Raw genomic sequence first — 18,011 nt, forward strand, 5'->3', positions numbered from 1 at the left:
AGAGGCAGGATGGTGGCCCCGGCCACTGGGCCCTTGGTTAGAAGCAGCAGCTTTGAGAGTCTCCAGGGCGGACACTGAGAGGCTCTGTGCTCAGAACGACACCGGCCTGTAGTCACATTACTCAGCTCTGTCTGGAAACTCCTCAGGGAATATTGAACAAGGGGCTGCCTGGGTTCATTTGCAGTTGGCTGGTGAATTATACAGGCATAACTTAGCATCCGCTTAGCTGGGTCACCTTTGTAATCCCCATGTACCCAGTAAAGGGGAATGTTATCACCGCTTTCCTTTAAAAGAGGCAGGACCAGATGCTAAGACATTTACTCAAAGCCACACCCTAAACTGTCAGTGTGTAGCCAGGTCCACCTGAACTGAGGTCCAGGACCTTGCTGTCAGGCCTACACTGCCTCAGTTGGACTGAAACCTTTATACAGAAGTCCTCAAGGCTTGGCTTTCTGCCATTTGAGTTACCAGCAGCCAACTCTTGTATAAACAACATACAAAGGATTTAGAAATTTAGCAATTACATGTAGGTAGACCAGAAGGCTGGTCTCAAAACTCTCACAGAGCTATCTGCCTCTGCCTCCCAAATGCTGGGATGGAAGGCAGGCACCATTATACGGTTATGAGAATCTTGAAGAAATGTCATACTGTCTTAACACCATGCTGCCTATAAAGTCATTTACCTCTGTGTCGCTACTATGTTCAGCACCTACTTTTATTGGTCACTTAGTTATCAGATCAACACTGCCTATTATCATGGTCCTTATGTTCAAGTAATGCCTATTTTGAGAGAAAAAGATGATAACCACTTGATTTTATTCCAGGATGTTCTAATTGTTCCATTTTTACTGTTATTAGTATCTTATTCTAATTTGTCAATTCAACTTTTGTCATAAGCTTTATGCATAAGGAAACCACAGCATATATAGGCTTGCAGTGTTTGTGACCTCAGGTAGCCAGCGGAGCCTACAGATACATTGTGCGCAGATGCCTGTAGATTGTGCTGTGTTCTTAGTAGCTCCTAGCAGCTCATCCTTCACTGGGGCCATAGACTGATGCAACAGTGGGACAGCTGTCTTCCTGAAGTAGGAAGAATATGGTGGGTCTCCCTCAGGGCCAGCCTTGGGGCTGCCTCACAGCAGGCTTGTGGCAGGAAGGTAGGCAGAATCCTGTGCTCAGGCCGTGTTTGTCTGAAGTACTGTGTGACACTCAGGTCTGAACAGGGAGGAGTCAGATTCAGCAGCCACCCAGTCAGTGTGTCCACCCCCTTGGTAATGCTGTAGGGAAGGGACTAGTGATAGAGCTTATGTGGTGATACTAGTTCAGATGGCAGGAGTGACGGTGACAGGCACAGCAGCTAATGGTAGCCAGGGCAAGGACCAGGCAGCATTCTAAACGTCATATACATATGTATTTACTCCATAATGCACAGGACAGTATTACTTCCTTCTTTTACAGAGGAAGTGTTAGGGAAGTTTTTACAAAGATGCTGTCACATTCCCGCACTTGTGTTGGCAACTCTCTGCCCCAGTGGTCTGGCTAGCCATGCACTGGCTGGCAATGGCCAACCTGTTTTTATCTCACGGAGACTCTGACTCAGAGCTCTAAAATCTCTCCACCCAGCTCGCTCAGTTCCTTCTGGTGGGTCGCTACCACACCAACCCCATGCTTCAAATCCCCCATGACCTTTGTGGTGCACCTCAGGCAAACCCATGCCTTGCCACTGTACATTTCTCTCTTGAACCCAGATGAGCTGCCACATGAAGGAAAACACAACACAAATTTAGTTCAGAAACAACAGTAACTCAGTCGCTGGGCACAACTACTAAAATCCTAATCCTGTAAGCCTTATTAAATCTAAATCTTCCAGTGAATCCTGAAGGATCCTGAAGGATCTGCCATTGAAACTGGGAGACACTCGTAATTACACTTCATCTTCACACTATCCCTGTCCAAAAGACTTTGTCTCCACCTCTCTTCCTCCATCCAACTGAGAAGTCCTGCCTACTTGCCCAGTGATTGGCTCCTTTATTCATTAGGGAATTGGTTCACAAGAAGCCACCTGAGTATGTGACTCATTCCTCATTCCAGACACCTCCTCCTGGGAAAGTGGAGTTGACATAAAAACACAAGTAGCATAGAGCCATCCACAACAAGAAAGAAACTGAGGCATAGAGAAATTAACTATAGTAATTATCAACAGTATTTCACTTACCCAGAGTTGCATAAAGATGGATGTCAGCCCTGCCTTAGGAAGCCTGTGGGGATGTAGAAAACTTGTATGTGACCTGTACTGTTAGAGCCACAGGGGTGATAGTAGATTGTGCTCTGCATTTGCCAGATGTGGGTACACTTCCAGCCATTCTACACACATCTTCTCATTGAGAGTCTCTGGGTTGGTCAAGGTTCTCCAGAGAAATAGACCTGACAGCATGAATCTATAATGTATAAAAACTGTATTAGAGTGGCTTACGGGTTATGGTCTGACGAGTCCAACAATGGCTGTCTCGTGATGGAAAGTCCCGCACCCAAGGCGGACGACCCCAGTCTCGGCTGGTCTTCAGTGTATGCTGGAATCCCAGTTAAGGAGGCTTTGGGACAATACCAGGGAAAGAACGGGCTTGCCATCATGAGTGAGGGGGAAAACAGGCAGAGAGCAAGCCCTTCCTTCTCCCATGGTCTTTATATAAGCTGCCACCAGAAGACATGGCCCAGATTTAAGGGGAAACTTTCTACTTCAAAAGGTCCATGTTGAAAGTGGGTCTTCCCACTTGAAGCAATTTGAAAATCCTTTACAGGGGTACCCAGACACTTGAATTTTAGCTAATCCCAGGCAAGTCAAGCTAACAACCAAAACTAGCCGTCACAGCCGCTAAGACTCCTGTGTGGCAGGTGCCCTGTGTCCTGATTCGTAGATGACATAATCCAGGTACAAGCAGGCTTAGGTCATTGGTTAAAGGCTACACACAAGGTGGCAGAGCCGAGATTTGATCCTATGATCTTAACCCTCTTCACCCTCCAGAGGTACCAAAGACAGAGCTTACACATGGCTACAGTTCAGCAGGCTGGCTAGCTGGGCACCCTCCCTGTTCTCTCTGAGCAGGAATCCATGGTTCAGGAGGGTGACATTGTGGGATTTTTAACAGGAAATGGAACCACTTCCAGGTCCCCAATACCCAAGACAAGATAGTTCTGTGAGGTTGGCATTGGGACTGACTGTCTTTCCCCTCATTTGGAAATCTAGTAGCACCCCCATCTTAGGCCTTCAGAGAAAGACTGCCATGGGCCACATCACTGTCAGGATGCAGGTGGCTGCTTACTGAGCCCTCCTGTCCAGTGCTGCCTTTGGGGACAGTGTCACGCAGCACCGCACAATGCTAGGATGACATAACTCATCTAACTCTACTTGCAATCTTCCCTGCTCAGACATGGAGGCGTATTTGCACCACGATCCTGCTTAGCCCGGGGCATATATGAAGACTGTGTAGAGACCTTCATCTTGTGAAGGATGAGGAAGGGGCAGATAGAAGCAGAGATACACACTCAGTTTCAGGGACAGTTCGTGTGTCACTGATCCTCACAACTGCAGGGCTACTCCAATGGTCCTCCTAAAGCCAAGAGAATTCTGTAGTGATCTTACAGATTTTAGGATGACAGCAATACCAGAGGCTGTATAGAACTAAGTGGGGACCACAGGCCAGAGTTCAGTTTCTGTAAGGTTTGGGAGAACAAAAAAAAGACACTAGGCATCCCCTAGCAGCTGAGAGCATCCAGGGCAAAAACAGAGTTAATTGGTCATGTGGCTTCTGCTATCAAACCTCCTGACACTTCTCCCATTAGCAAGACCTCCAGGTCTATGAGATGCCCCGGCCGGCAGCCAGATAATTGCCTGGCTAAACTGACCCCTGCTGGAGCCCTGAAAAATTATCCTCATTTGCAACTCTGGTTCCTCTGGGCAGTTGCCACTGCTTTGCCATTAAAGCAGTGTGTGGAGGAGAGAATGAGTATGTGAAGCTTGCCCACCTCCACTTCAAACTCTACATAAACTTGCACCATTAGGACTAAAATCCATGTGCTCGATCCAGCCGGCGAGGCCCTGGTTGATCTGATTTCTAGTGTTCTATCCTGGTCCCCTCCTCCTAAGTTATGCTTCCACAATCCCTCTGTCCAGAACACACTTGTCATGGGATCTGATGCCCACTTCTGGTTCACAACATACTTCACCCTTCAGACCCTGCCCCAAACTTCCCTAGCTTGGGTTAGTGTTAGTACAGGCCTTGGGTACCCCAGCCCCCCGCCCCGAGCCCAAGACCTTGCACTTTCCCTGCTTTCCCTGGCATCACATTAGTTCCACTGAGATTAGTTCTCCAAAGGCCTGTCTCTCTTCCTCCTACCGTGAGGAGTAGCAACCCTAACCATTCCCAGGTACCTGCCCCATAGTTCTAGAGAGACTCATCTGACCTGCTAAGGCATCTGGAGACTCTGAAGATATTAGATGCTGAAAGAAAGATCTGGAGTGAGAAATATTGGGTGACCAGGAAGAGGACTCCACCAGTTGGCAGATTTCTACACAGAACCTCAGACTGCCATTTAGAGGCAGGAATGTGCCGTGGTCAGGACAGGCTGACCCCCTGTCCTGAGTTGTCTGGGCTTTTGAAAAGAATGAGGGTAGGTGATGGGTGGAAGGAGAGAACTAGACCTTCTGAGGTCTGTAGCAGGTGACGCTGGCCAGAGCCTAGGGTGCTGACGCTAGGAGGTGCTACTATCTGGTTACTTTGTTTTCTTTTAAGATTTATTTATTTTATATGAGTTCACTGTAGCTGTGTTCAGATCCACCAGTAAAGGGCATCAGATCCCATTACAGACGCCTATGTGGTTGCTGGGATTTGAACTCAGGACCTCTGGAAAGCAGTCCATGCTCTTAACCACTGAGCCATCTCTCCAGAACTCGTAATGGGATCTGATGCCCACTTCTGGTTCAGAACACACTTCACCCTTCAGACCCTACCCCAAACTTCCCTAGTATCTGTTTTTATGGGCTTCTAGATGCTGGGATAAGACCTTCATTGTTCTAATGTGTGTCCCAGGGACACTGTAGCCAGCAGAGCAGGAGCTGCACATGGATGACCAGCCACAGCTGTATCTGTTAGCGTGGCTCCAGGGCTCACTCCCATTTGCCCACTAACTGGGATGTTTGTCTTGCAGCTGAGAAGAACACCTCTGGAATGATAAGCCGCCCCTCCCCTGGGAGGATGGAGTGGATCATCCCCCTGATTGTGGTCTCAGCCTTGACCCTCCTGTGCCTCGTTCTCCTCATTGCCGTGCTGGTGTACTGGAGGTGAGCATGCAGGGCGGGTGACCAGGCACCGATCCCCGGAGACTTGAACACATGGTCTCCATGCTCAGAACACTGAAGCAGTGTGCATTTTCTTACCTTGTGTCTCGGGAAGGTGACACGGGCCTGACCTGCCTCTGGGGTCCCAGCACTTACGGTAATCTGGGAGATTGATATTCACATTCAGGCTCTGCTATTTGATGGATTCAAATTTCTTTTCTGTTTTGAACTTTAGTCATCCAGACCTACAGAAGGGCCTGGTGAGTTCCCAGCGCTTCCAGCCTCTGTCAGAATGTGCCTGTAGTTTGCAGTATCCATGCAGTACATTAAGTAGCCTTTATCTTTCAGATGGTTCATAGCTTTTTGGTGAAAGTTAAATTGGGTGATCACAAAACAGTTACTGTATCACTATCAGGCGTTTAGTTGTTTAGTATTCGGGAGATAAGGATGTTGGCTTGCTGCAGGCCTCCTGTTACTGTTGCCTAGGAGGTTCTCACTATGAGTCCCATGAGGGCCTTAGGGCTCTGTGCAGAAGTTCCAGCGTCTTCAGCTACAGAGTCCCAGCCACTTCAATTTAGTGAGTCAAGCCAAACCAGATGTGGGGCCAGGCTGTCATCATCACTCAAACATCCAGGTGTTCTCCCAGCTATCTAACAAGGTTTAGCAGTGTGTGCCTTCGTTTTTGTTACTTGATACAAATTATAGTGTCCTGGGAAGAAGGAGCCTCAACTGAGGAACTGCCTCAGTTAGACTGCACGTGCTTGGGGGGCTTTTGATGCAGGCGGGGCCCAGGCCACTGTGGGCAGGGCTATCTCTCTGCAGGTGACTTGGGCTGTATAAGAGAAGTAGCAAAGAAAACCAAGGGAGTAAGCCAAAAAAGCAGCGCTCCTTCCTGGTTGGTTCCCATCTTTGTTTGCCCTGCTTTGGTTCCCGCCTGATTTCCCTCAGTGATGGACTGAAATAGAGCTATGTAAACCAACTAACCTCTCCCTGAAGCCAACACACACACACACACACAGACACACACATGCATCTTGGTCAAGGTATTCACCACAGCCATAGAAAGCAAGCTAGGACAGCCAGTGTAATGGTTAGTTTTGATTGTCAGCTGAATTGTCAAAGTCCTTAGGAAAGATCCACCCTGGAAGTGGGCAGCCCCACCCATGAGCTGAATGGACAGAGGGGAAAGAGAAAACTGGCAAGGTGCCAGAGTTCTTTTTCACTGCTGGTTTATGGAGATCGAGTAGCTTTATCCTTCGCCACCACATCTTCCTACACTGAAGGACAATACTCAAGCTGTGAGACTCAATAATCCTTCATCCCTCAAGCTGCAAAGGGTTGGTTCCTCAACTTCTTCCCATCAGTTCCGTCAGGTTTGAGTCAGAGCATCTTGTGGAGACAAGTGGATGTGAGAATGCAGAAGCTCTGCTCTCACAGCCTTGTGTTTCCCTGGAGGCAGGCGATGCAGCAGGCGATGCGGCAGTGTCCAAAGTGCATCCCTAGGAGAGCTCATGTATGAAAGGAGAACAGGACATCTGGAAGGAGCTGGCTCATTCTGGGGTCTGGAAGTGAGCATTCTGGGTACCAGAGTGGCCGTGAACATCCTGATTGGGCAATGATTGGTAAGCAAAGACCCAAAAACTGGAGTCCATTCTAGCCTAGCCAAATTTCTAGTATATAGGAGGCAGGGTATGAAAAGTGACTGAGGCAGGAGCATGCCTGGTGTTGAACGTATGATTGGAGTAGAGAGAGTGTCAGGGAGACACAGGCCAAGGCACGAGGGGTCGAGTCCTAGACAGCCTTAGGAGTTTTTTGGTTTCAGGTTTTTGAGGCAGAGTTTTCCTGTGTAGCTCTGGCTGTCCTGGAACTCACTCTGTAAACCAGGCTGGCCTCAAACTTGGAAATCTGCCTGCCTCTGCCTCCCTAGTGCAGGGATTAAAGGTGCGCATTACCACCGCCACCTTGCCTTTGACACTGATGTAAATGGCGGTCTTACTTTAGAATTAGGTGCTGTATATGAAGTGGCAGTTGGTGAGAGACGAAGCTGAAGCAGAGATCGGAGGACGAGCATTCAGAGGCAGTGAGAGATGTGTCTAGCTCTGAGGAAGCGTTAGCGTGGGTGGTGAGTGTTCAGGTGGACTCTGAGGGAAGGCTCGGCAGAAAGCATTGACTGATGAGCAGTATACTGTCAGGCCTGTTCTCAACTGAATAGGAAAGGATGCTGTGGTCGTGTCAGGCTTTCCTAAGTATGTGACAATAACTCCCTCCATAGGAACGTAACACAGTGGTTCTCAACCTTCCTAATGCTGAGACCCTTTAATACAGTTCCTCATGGTGTGGTGACCCCCAGCCATAAAATTATCTTCCTTGATATTTCACAACTGTAATTTTGCTACTATTATGAACTGTAATATAAATATCTTATATGCAGCGCCTGTGAAAGGATCGTTCAACCCCCCTAAGGGGTAGATATTCACAGCCGGAGACCAGCTGGAGTGCTTCTATAGCTGCCGCTCTGCTGACCAAGGCTTCTAATCCTGCCATAAAGAAGCACCCGATGCGGGTGACGGTGGCACACACCTTTAATCCCAGCATTTGGGAGGCAGAGGCAGGAGGATATCTGAGTTAGAAGACAGCCAGGGATACACAGAGAAACTCTGTCTCGAAGAAAAGGAACATCAACAGTAACATCCAGTAGGGTTTCTCATGGCTTGTACGGCAAGTTTATAGCAGCCTGGGCTACATAGAAAGGAATCAGGGGGAAAGGGGGTGGTAAAGTTGTACCAAGCAGTTCTGAAACAAAGCAAAATAAAACTAAACCAGCCAGACTATATCCCGCACCATACCGTCTCACATATCACAAAGACTGAGAGGGGAACAGCATGGTAGGACAGGCAGAGGCCCCAGGCAGCTAAGGGCACACGGTCCTGTGCAGTCAGATTCAGGAGGGACTGGGCATATAAGACCGGCCTCTCTAAACCCTCTACAGTTTGACACTTTCCCTTAAGACTGAAATGACAACTCTTTATGTTTCTGAAAACCTCCATTTAGTCCACATGGAAAATATAGTAGTGGCTATACCAGAATATTGTTATTTTCCCCCTAAAGCTTAGTTTAACATGCCAAGACTTCATGTTAGACTTCATCCTGTAGAGTCTACATTTGAGCTTTTTACCAGACATTTAATGGCAGTGCACAAAAAAAAAAAAAAAAAAAAATGTCTGTAAAAGAAAAAGGAAATTCTGACAGCAGGAAAAATAAAACTAAGTTCGCGTTAAGACGGGTATGTGGGCAAAGCAGGAGACCAGCCTAGAGGGACAGGGCCTTTTTTTTGTCCAATGTTTTTCCTGTGATTAACATGAAAGGAGGCAGCACGGGGAAGGTCACATAGAGAACTGGCAAGTAGGATGGGGACGCGATGGGGACACGCGTCCCCATGGTGGTGTGGCTTTGAAGCTAGTGTAGTGTAGTGTAGGCCCTCTCAGGCACAGAAGCAGCGGTGGCTGAGATGGCTGACAGAGACACTTGACAGAAGCAGTGCAGGCTCATCCAAACCTCAGGGGTTGTGTCCACAGGCGCAGAGCTGGGCACCCGCAGTGCCAGTCCATGATGGCACCAGTCTTCTGCAGCCAGTGTTGTCGAATCTGAGCATGTTCCCCTGGACTTGGTGACACCGCAACAGAATCATTCATGAAAAGGTGGAAAAATCAAACACAGGGTCTCTGAATTGTGCGATCGATCATGCTCAGCAGGTCCACCACCAGTGCCAGGCACTGTCCCAAACACGTGGGTGGCACCATCTCCTGGGGCATGTGGTAGGTGTTTTCCTTTCTATGACTTGGGGAGAGAAAGGGAACTAGCATTTGTTGAATTGCTGCTGTGAGCCAGACAAAATGCAACATCATCAGAGCACATTTCTGATTGTATTTAACACACAAATCAAGTTCCCTCAAGCACCCCCCCCCAGAAAAAAAACAAATTAATACTGACTCATTACACTTTAAGTTCCGGGAGTACCAGGTGTGGCTGGTCTTGGAAGATAGAACAAGGACGTAGGACATGGCTGGCATGGTTTGTTCTTCATGGGACCCTGCTGGCCTGTGTTAGACTCACATCACTCCATCCCAGCAGAAAGCGGCCTTGTCATCAGATAGTTCCAGTGAGGTCTCAAAATGGTGTTGCTCACATATGACTTTGGTCATCTGTCCACCTCTAGTGTAGTTTGTGACTGGAAGGATGGAATATGCCTCTCATGCCTTGGTTTCACTCCCAAGCCCAAACCTAGCCTCACCACTATAATACTCAAAAAACAGGAACTGAAGAAGTGGTCATTTCTGAGAGGCCTGTCCAGACTTAGAGAGGCAGCTAGAAGACTGGGCGAGCATTGGTCATTTCTGAGGGGCCTGTCCAGACTTAGAGAGGCAGCTAGAAGATTGGGCGAGCATTGGTCATTTCTGAGGGGCCTGTCCAGACTTAGAAAGGCAGCTAGTTTAGATTTGGCTAAGTATTCCCTTATTTGTGAAATTATGAAGCCATTTCTGTCATTGCATGGACATGGTCTTATATGCCACTTCCTGTGTTTATACAGTGCTTGTGGACTCTGTCCCATTGTGGTGTTCTCGATGATTCAGACACAAAGCCCTGGGTGCCCAGGGTTCATTAAAAAGTTGGATGAGTGACATAACATTGTATAGAGAATATTTAAAGAAGGGTGAGGGTATATTGTGCGTCAGCCAAGCCTGAGAGAGAAGTAAGGTCCAGGAAGAACCCCGGGAACAGCTAGAAATCAGGGGAGGAAACTGGAGAGGAACAAGCCCAGAGAAAGAGAGAGAAGGAGCCTCAGCAACACATAGACTGGTTCAGTGTCAAGGGAACAGAGTGTAGGACAGCGAAGGCCCTGGATGCCATCACCCTGAGAGTGACCGAAGAGCACTGAGGGGCTGCAGGTGCAGGAGGCAACACCTCAGGGATGTGGTAGTGTGTAGTGGTGAAGTGGGAGCACTGGTCAGAGCCTGGGCCTGAAGACGACATCAGACTTACAGCCCTGTGCAGAGTGCTCATAGGCTTCTAACAAAGGCTGCTGTCATTACTAGAGGGTGAAAATTGGTTCTAGGGAGGTGAAAAGGAATAGTGTGTGTGTGTGTGTGTGTGTGTGTGTGTGTGTGTCAGAGAGAGAGAGAGAGAGATGCAGATATAGTATGTGTCAGTGGTATAAAAGCTGTGTTGGGTTTAAAAATTAGCTCCGGTCAGTAGCAGGAGCTGGAGACCTACCAGGGAGGGGCCAGTTAATAAGTACTGCCTTCCGTGAAGAGTCATCTTCCATCCTCAGTTCCCTTCCCTGTAAAGTAGTTAGGAACCATGTCCCGGGTGCAGATGGGCAGGCAGTATAGGCTGGGAGAAGCAGCCTGCCCTGTGTAACAGATGGGACTAAGCACACATGTGCCAGTGTTCTACCAGATCTGACTGTAAGGAAAAATAGAAATGGAATTCTGGGTCCTTGCATACCTGAAATGTTTGCAAGTGAGAGAATGAAATCCATAGATGAAAATAAATACCTTTTAAATGTAGTCACATTGTGTAACTGTACGTAATTTCCAGTGATCTTACCATGGCATAAGATGGTATTTGGGAAAAAAAAAAAAACACTTAGGAATCTCCTTCTAGAGTTTATTCTTTGGAATGATCTCATTATGCACAGTAGCCTAGAAATAGCTCAGTCATCAATTTAGAGCTAAGTATAGTATAAATGTAGGTTAACCAACTGAGCAGAACTACTTTGAGCCAAAAACCAAAGGGTGACTATAAAGTTAATAAAATCACTTCGGATGATGCTCCTAATGGGCCTACAGGCAATCCCAGAGGAGGGCTTCCCTGTGTAGGGACAGGGTAAAGACAGGCCCTACCCCCACACCCCCAGCAGGGACAGCTTTGAAGCCAGGGCTGGCTCTCTAAGCAGTATTAGTAACTGCAGCAGACTCGTGCCTAACAGCTGAGGCTTTCTTCTCACGCCCGCGAAGTCTGGCAGGGTCAGGCTGTCCTCCATGCTAACCCCCTTTGTAGGACTGCTGCATAAGAAGCTGAGGTAGCCCCCGAGGACACAAGGTGAGGCAGGCGAGCACACCTGTGTTTACGGAGCGCCGACACGTGTGTCCTTAAATATCTAGGTTCGTTGACATCATCATATCAGCATAAGTGTCTAAAAAGGGACAACTTCTTCAGATTTGCTCAAGCAAAAGAAACGTGAGCACAGACTTCGGATAGCTGAGAAATCTGGGATTGAGTCCACTGGGGGACGCTTACGTAAAAGCAGGTGGCAGTGTAGGTCTGCAGAGGAAAATGTACTTTGAAATGCTTTCAGTTGAGGTGCTGTAGATAGGATGCTACAGTGTATTTTTCACTCGCCTTGCAGAGAAGGAAAACCCCAAACCTGTAACAGTACAGGAAGTACACTGATGGCAGAGCGACCTGTCCCCATGGAAGAGGACAGGGTGAAGGGCAAGGTCATCCAAACGGAGTGACCTGATGAATGTTTGCCCCCGTCAACAAATGGCACCCAACGGTGTACATGATAAATATTACTGGCTTCGCAGTCTGTTTCAGTGGTTCAGAGCTATTTCAAATGAGTCAGAGCAATCGGAGCTCTTGAAGATGCTGGAAAAGAAGAGTGCCATTTTGCTCTTACCGCTCTAGATGGTAGAAGCACCGACTTTGAGTAACTACTGAGGAAACTCTCTGCAAGAGCCATGGGTCCTTGCTTTACCATAGCAGGCTGCTAAAATAACATCAGTGCCAGAAAAAGATGTGGAACAGCCCAGCTGCTGCCACACAGAAGATGGACAGTTTTGGGATGGTGCCTTTTTGATTTATGTAACTTGAGGTGGATGTGAGGAGAGGTACCAGGTGTGCTGGGGCGTGTCAATTGTTGAGCATCTGAGCTATATATAGCCCAGGTTAGCTACCTTGAGCCAGGCATCCAGATACACCTAGAACTGTGATTATTATTACGAAGGAAGATTCTGTTTGTGAATGGCTTTTATGTCCCTTGAGGCCTGGATAGCTCAGAATACACACACACACACACACACACACACACACACACACACACACACACACAGTTGTTTTACCATCTCAGGCATGTGCTCAGTCCAGGTCATAGTACAGATGGATCTTTAGTGGGTAATTTGACTTCATAGCCCACCATTATATGGACTGAATATGTGGGAGGGAGGGGTACCTGCCATGTACAGGCCAGAGTAGGAGACTGGGTGTCCTGCTTTTCCCTTTGAGACATGGTCTCTCCGGGAGGCTAAAGGTAGACAAGGAAGCCCCACCCTGAATAGCACTGGTGTTACAGTCTAGAGTTGAGGGTATGGCTTTATACTGCTGCTGGGCTAAGAACCAGGCCGTCATGCTTACCAAACAAGTGTTCTTGCCCACTGATCCATCTGTCCACCCCGACCCCCTGCCGTGGCCCACCATTTTAACTATTACATCGTGTTGCCCCAGACAGGAGAATAACATGCATGGTGAGAATAGTTAGTTATTCCTATGTGGTCTGCTTTCATGCTTGCAGGTCACATAGACACCGCAGGCAAAGAAGCCCTTTGGCTACTGTTGAGTGATGTTTTCACAGTAATGGCCACCTGACCTTGAGGTCCAGATAAGAACCAACTTGAGCTCTGAATCCATCAAAGTTATGTGAACAAAAACTTGGAGAAACAATTAATTGTATTTTAAGGTGTTCTTGGAACTGAATAATGACGAATATGTTCAGTTATCTCGCTCTTAGTTTGAGAATTTGATGCTGAGTAAATCGCCTGCTTTGCCTTTGCTCCTTAGTCTAGTGTCTTATTAAACATAATTCTAGCTTGGGAAGGGATTTCGAAGACGGACAAGGCAGCCTCACTTCTCAGATAGGCCTAAGATAACTTCACGTTTTCTGGACCGCAGGATGGTAAGCTTTGTAAATAGAAACTGTAGACACTGACCCTAGGCTTACTAAAGTTTGATATTGTTCTAATCTGGTAAATTTATGTCCCTCTTGATCATATGACCAAGCCCTTTGTAAACTTTGTGGCAAGTCAGCTCACATCCGTGAGTCATATCTGCATGTGGCAAAAGGTCTCTCTTTTACTGAGCTCTGTCTATGTGTTGATATCTGCTCATTAAGAATGGTATTCATCAGGCAGTGGTAGCACACTTTAATCCCAACACTCAGAAGGCAGTGGCAGGAGGATCTCTGTGAGTTCAAGACCAGCCTAGTATACAGAGCAAATTCCAAGACTTCTGGGGCTACACAGAGAAACTCTATCTTGCAAAAACAAACACTGTTCATCATGAACACAAGTGAGTTTGGTTGACACTGCAATTTTTTCTTCCCTGGATGTCCAGAGGGAGGCAGAGCGGGATGACTATGGTAGCGTACAAAGTACAGATGTGTAGGGATTTGTATGGACTTAACGGCAGCTTAGGTAAACAGAAACACATGGACATGGGGTGTGGGCATGTGACAGTATGCCATGTGTTCTCAGAGTGTAACTGACCACATGTGCGACTCTGGAAGGTGGGCTCTTTCTCTAGTTGCACAGTAGTGACAATGACAATCAGAGCAGCTGTGAACAGGAACACAAGAGCAGATACCCTGCACACGACTGCAATGTCAGCCAGCACTTCTGTGCTTGCTGGCTATGGCTTTAGATGAGCCTGCTTTCCACCCTGGCGGAGTCATTGAGGAGAAAGTGTACTAAGAACTTGCTTTTTCCTAAGTAGGTGGCGGCAGGGATACTAAATGTGAAACTGCTAGTAGAAGCCACCAGGAAAGTTATTGTTGAATGAAAGAAAGCACATGTTACATTGGTTCCCCTGTGAGGTGCCAGGGATTGAAGCCAGGGCCTTGTATACTGCTTAAGTACTCTGACCACTGAGCCACAACACCTTTTAGAGATTTTTGGATAGGCTTGTGCTACGATGCCCAGCTTAGCCTCAGATGAGCATCCCTCTGTTGCTGCTCCCTAAGAAGCTGGGGCAGCAAGTGTGTTCTAGCATTCTCTGCATGCCTGTGCTTCTGACTCCAGAGAAGCCCTACCTGGCAGTGAGGGTATCAGGGAGAGAACAGCCTTGCTTCAAGAGAGGAAACGGTTTCCAGAAAGGAAGACTGGCCAGGATCACATACCTCATAGTGTTACTTTATCCTATCTAGGATTCTGCATTGCTGAACAAAGGTGTTTGCGACTTGCCCATTTTTTCCTTCCATTGTTGATTCTTTTACCACTTCTCATACATCTACAAGGCCGTGGAAAATTGTGTAGGAGACAGGATTCCTGCTTTGCAGACTCATGGCTTAGTAAAGATGAATAAGTAAATAAAGGTTATCTGAAACCAGTGAGCTATATAAAGTGGCACATTCTTTTCTATACTCTGTGCTATTTGAAAATAATGCCTATCATAATCCCCAACTGGCTGTCTCATTTGCATGGTGTACTGGAAACTCAGCTGTACTGTTCTCACCTTCCCCAGTGGGGACACTGAGCAGGACAGAGCCAACCCTATGGCTCCTTTGTGATGGCCACTGATGTCAGCATCTGTCCTCACTGCTCTTCTGTCTGATTCCAGGTTGATTCTGTGACACCCCACCCCACGCCCATGCGCGCACACGCGCGCATGTGCACACACACACACACACACACCCCATACCAGCCATGCCAAAGGTGAACAGTGAGTTCTTTAACAAACTTGACCCTGCCTAGGGTACAGGGGAAAGGCACGAGAGCCAAGGAGAACTTCCTGGAGAAGATACTCGAGCTGTGACTGTGCAGGGAACCCTGGAGGATGAGTGCTCAGGCAGCCCTAGGGGTGCTAGGTCACAGTGCTTTCAGCATGGCCGTAGGTTTGTCCCTCAAACCACACTTCCTTTGTGTCAAGCAAAGTCTACTTCCTTGGTCTTTCAGAGGCTTTCCCCAGAAGCTTCTGCATGTATAAAACTCTACATTCAATCCCAGAACCAAAAGGTAGAAAAAAAAAATTGGAACTTCAATAGCATTTTTGGTGGCTTTGTTTTCTTTAAAAGCAGACCATTCGTGGGTGCTTTGTGTATTTTTGTTGTGTGGTTTTTTTGCCTTTTTTCTAAATTAATTTCTGCTGTATAACTCATCTCTACTTAGACCTTCTCTCTCTGGCTGTATTCCAAGATGTTTAGCCATTAGAAATAATTTTTACCATTGAGCTCTCCAAACCCTGAAAATGTGTCAAGTCTGTAGGGAGAGCTTAGACACAGCTCATGTTGCCAAAATAAGACTTGCCTTGGAGATCTGGGATGATGAGAACTCTGGGGTTAAGCTGTCTTGCCCTGAGAATCTGAAAGGAATGGAGGTGGGGGACATTTTGAGGTCCCCAGGTGTTCCTGGAGCTGGGCACTTTTCTCCCCCCTTTCCTTCCCAACTGTTCAGGGAGAGCCGAGTCACGTGGCAGCTAATGCCTCAGATCCCAGGCAACTTTCTGCTCAATAACTGTTTCCCAAATGGCTACTCAGGGGCCTTTCAGAATTCATGAGAGCTGTCGGTTGTTATAGTAACCGCCCCCTGCTGTCGAGCTGGCCCAGAGATGCCCGTTGAAGCTCTTGGAACAGGCTAACACACTGTCATTAGACAGAAGTGAGGAGGGAGGCACAGCTAAAGGTTGCCATTTAAACGTGTTCCTTGATGCTTCAAAGACAGCACAGGTTGTACTGGGGAAGTGCTGGCTGGTGCTGTTTTAAACGGAGCTCACTGCTTAGAAAGCAGAAAGCTGACTCCCTGGGCGTGGGTTCTAGGCTGCATAACCCATTTTCTTCCAGATTCTCGGAAATCACTGCCTTCTCTCCCAGCAGTGTTAGTTGTGCTTGCTGAGGTTACCCCTTGGTTGTCGGGGATATTAGTTACTGATTTGTGGCATTTGCTTCTCACGAATGTGTTGTCAGTTTACGGGTGGGAGTCTCAAAAGCCTGTGATTGTGCGTGAGGAAAAACTGCGGAGATAGCCGGCTCTGCTCCAAAATTCCCGAAAGAGTAAATCTGGCAGAATTCAGAGCAGGGCTAAGGGTTGAGAAAAAGTCTAAATATTTTAGGAAGCTGAAAATTTCAAGTTTTTGTGAAAATTTATAAAAACATTCCAACATACTCATGATTTCTTCAGATTAGTGTTTGCAGCCACATAACATATCTGTGATGTTTGGGGGACAGTCATTGTAGTGACAGAGTAGTCTCAACAGAGGGAGACAGGAAGTTCTGAGCTACAAGAGCCCCTCCCCTTTTCAACCTTGTTGCCAATCAAGTTCTACTTTCTCTAAAGGTGAGCTTCTATGACAAGCACTTGTGCGTAATGGTGTAATAGCACTAGTAATGAAAAAAAGGAACTTAAAACTTACTTATGACAGGAGAAGAAAAACATGAAATAAAAAAAATAAAGAAAAGAAAAACATGAACACTAAAAGCTAGAGATACTGGTTTCCTTCCAGGAAAGTGGTTCAGTCCCCGTGACCCTACATTTCTGTGCATGATTCAGCAGGAAGCCTGGAAAAAAAAGGTTATGTATTAGGTGGTTTTTTTTCTCCCAGTTCTGTGAATAAGACTTAGAATAAGATCATTTCACTGTGACATCCTATAGCCCAAGTAGCTTGAGCAATCAAATATAATCAGCCACCTGCAAGTGTTTGCATTTGTTAGAACATGCATCCTTAACATGGGCCGGCAAGTCTTGGGTGCTAAGGTACTTAGAGTTTAAGAGACTCTACATAGAGCAATAACTTGCCAAATGCTGGCCCTGTCTGTCTGAAGCACTTTCTGTGTAAAAGTGACAAGAATGCATTCGGAAAAGACAAAGCCTCTGATCTGTCTAATGCAGAGAAATTGGTGGCAGAAGGCAGGTCATGTGATAGGCACTGGGCAGTGGAGACCCAACATGTTCTTGGAAGTCCTGTCCCCTTCAAAGCTGTCTGCTTGCTGGGACAGTACGCTAGCAGAGGTGACGAGTAGGCCAACAGGAGAATGACACCACCTTCTGATATATAAACCATTGCTTTGGAGAACAGGCCTACCTTGTGTCTCTTACCTCAGCACCAGAGACCTCCCTGACACCAGCCATTTTGGCATCTAGGTGCCCTTTTGAAAATACTGTGAATGAAGTTGTGATAGCAGGGATGTCTGGGTGGAGGGCATTGGTGTACAACACTGGGGGAACAATTGAAATACTGTCTTCTACACATGTTCTCTTTTGTCTTTTGTTCATTTAGAGGGTGTAACAAAATAAAGTCCAAGGGCTTTCCCCGACGTTCCCGTGAAGTGCCTTCTTCTGGGGAGAGAGGAGAGAAGGGGAGCAGGTGAGGGCGGCCAGCTTAATGGGGGGAGTCTCAATGGCTGGGACTGGCTTGCGGAACTTTTGTTTTGTTGCTGTGGGGATGGAAGTCTTCTAGACAGAAATGCTGATGTTCGCCTGGTCCATGCCAGCTAGTAAGATCTGGAAAGCCCAGTTGAGCCTCCTGGTGGCTGCTGTCCACCTCAGCAGCTCCAGCGCCTCCTTGCTTTGCTTTTGTCTGTGGGCTGGGCTGTATTTTCTGTCTTTATTGGTAACACTGTGGGCACGCTGTATTTGCGTGTCTGGTGTATGCTGCATCCATTTCCTTGTTAAAAAAATCAATTAAGATG

General features: G+C 47.3%; 1 protein-coding gene across 2 annotated transcripts in view; it reads left to right on the top strand.

The window, feature by feature from the left end:
* The window catches only part of Ptprg (protein tyrosine phosphatase receptor type G), a 680,693-nt gene that overhangs the window by 602,889 nt on the left and 59,793 nt on the right, over positions 1 to 18,011 (top strand). The window contains exons 13-14 of one of the 2 annotated variants that reach the window (XM_052190336.1): positions 5,206 to 5,338; positions 17,600 to 17,686. In XM_052190336.1, coding sequence (XP_052046296.1) covers positions 5,206 to 5,338; positions 17,600 to 17,686 — 220 coding nt within the window. The remainder of the gene's footprint in view (positions 1 to 5,205; positions 5,339 to 17,599; positions 17,687 to 18,011) is intronic. The other variant, XM_052190337.1, reaches the window with a different exon arrangement.

The sequence above is a fragment of the Apodemus sylvaticus genome, chromosome 8 (genome assembly GCF_947179515.1).
Source record: "Apodemus sylvaticus chromosome 8, mApoSyl1.1, whole genome shotgun sequence".
NCBI lineage: Eukaryota > Metazoa > Chordata > Mammalia > Rodentia > Muridae > Apodemus > Apodemus sylvaticus.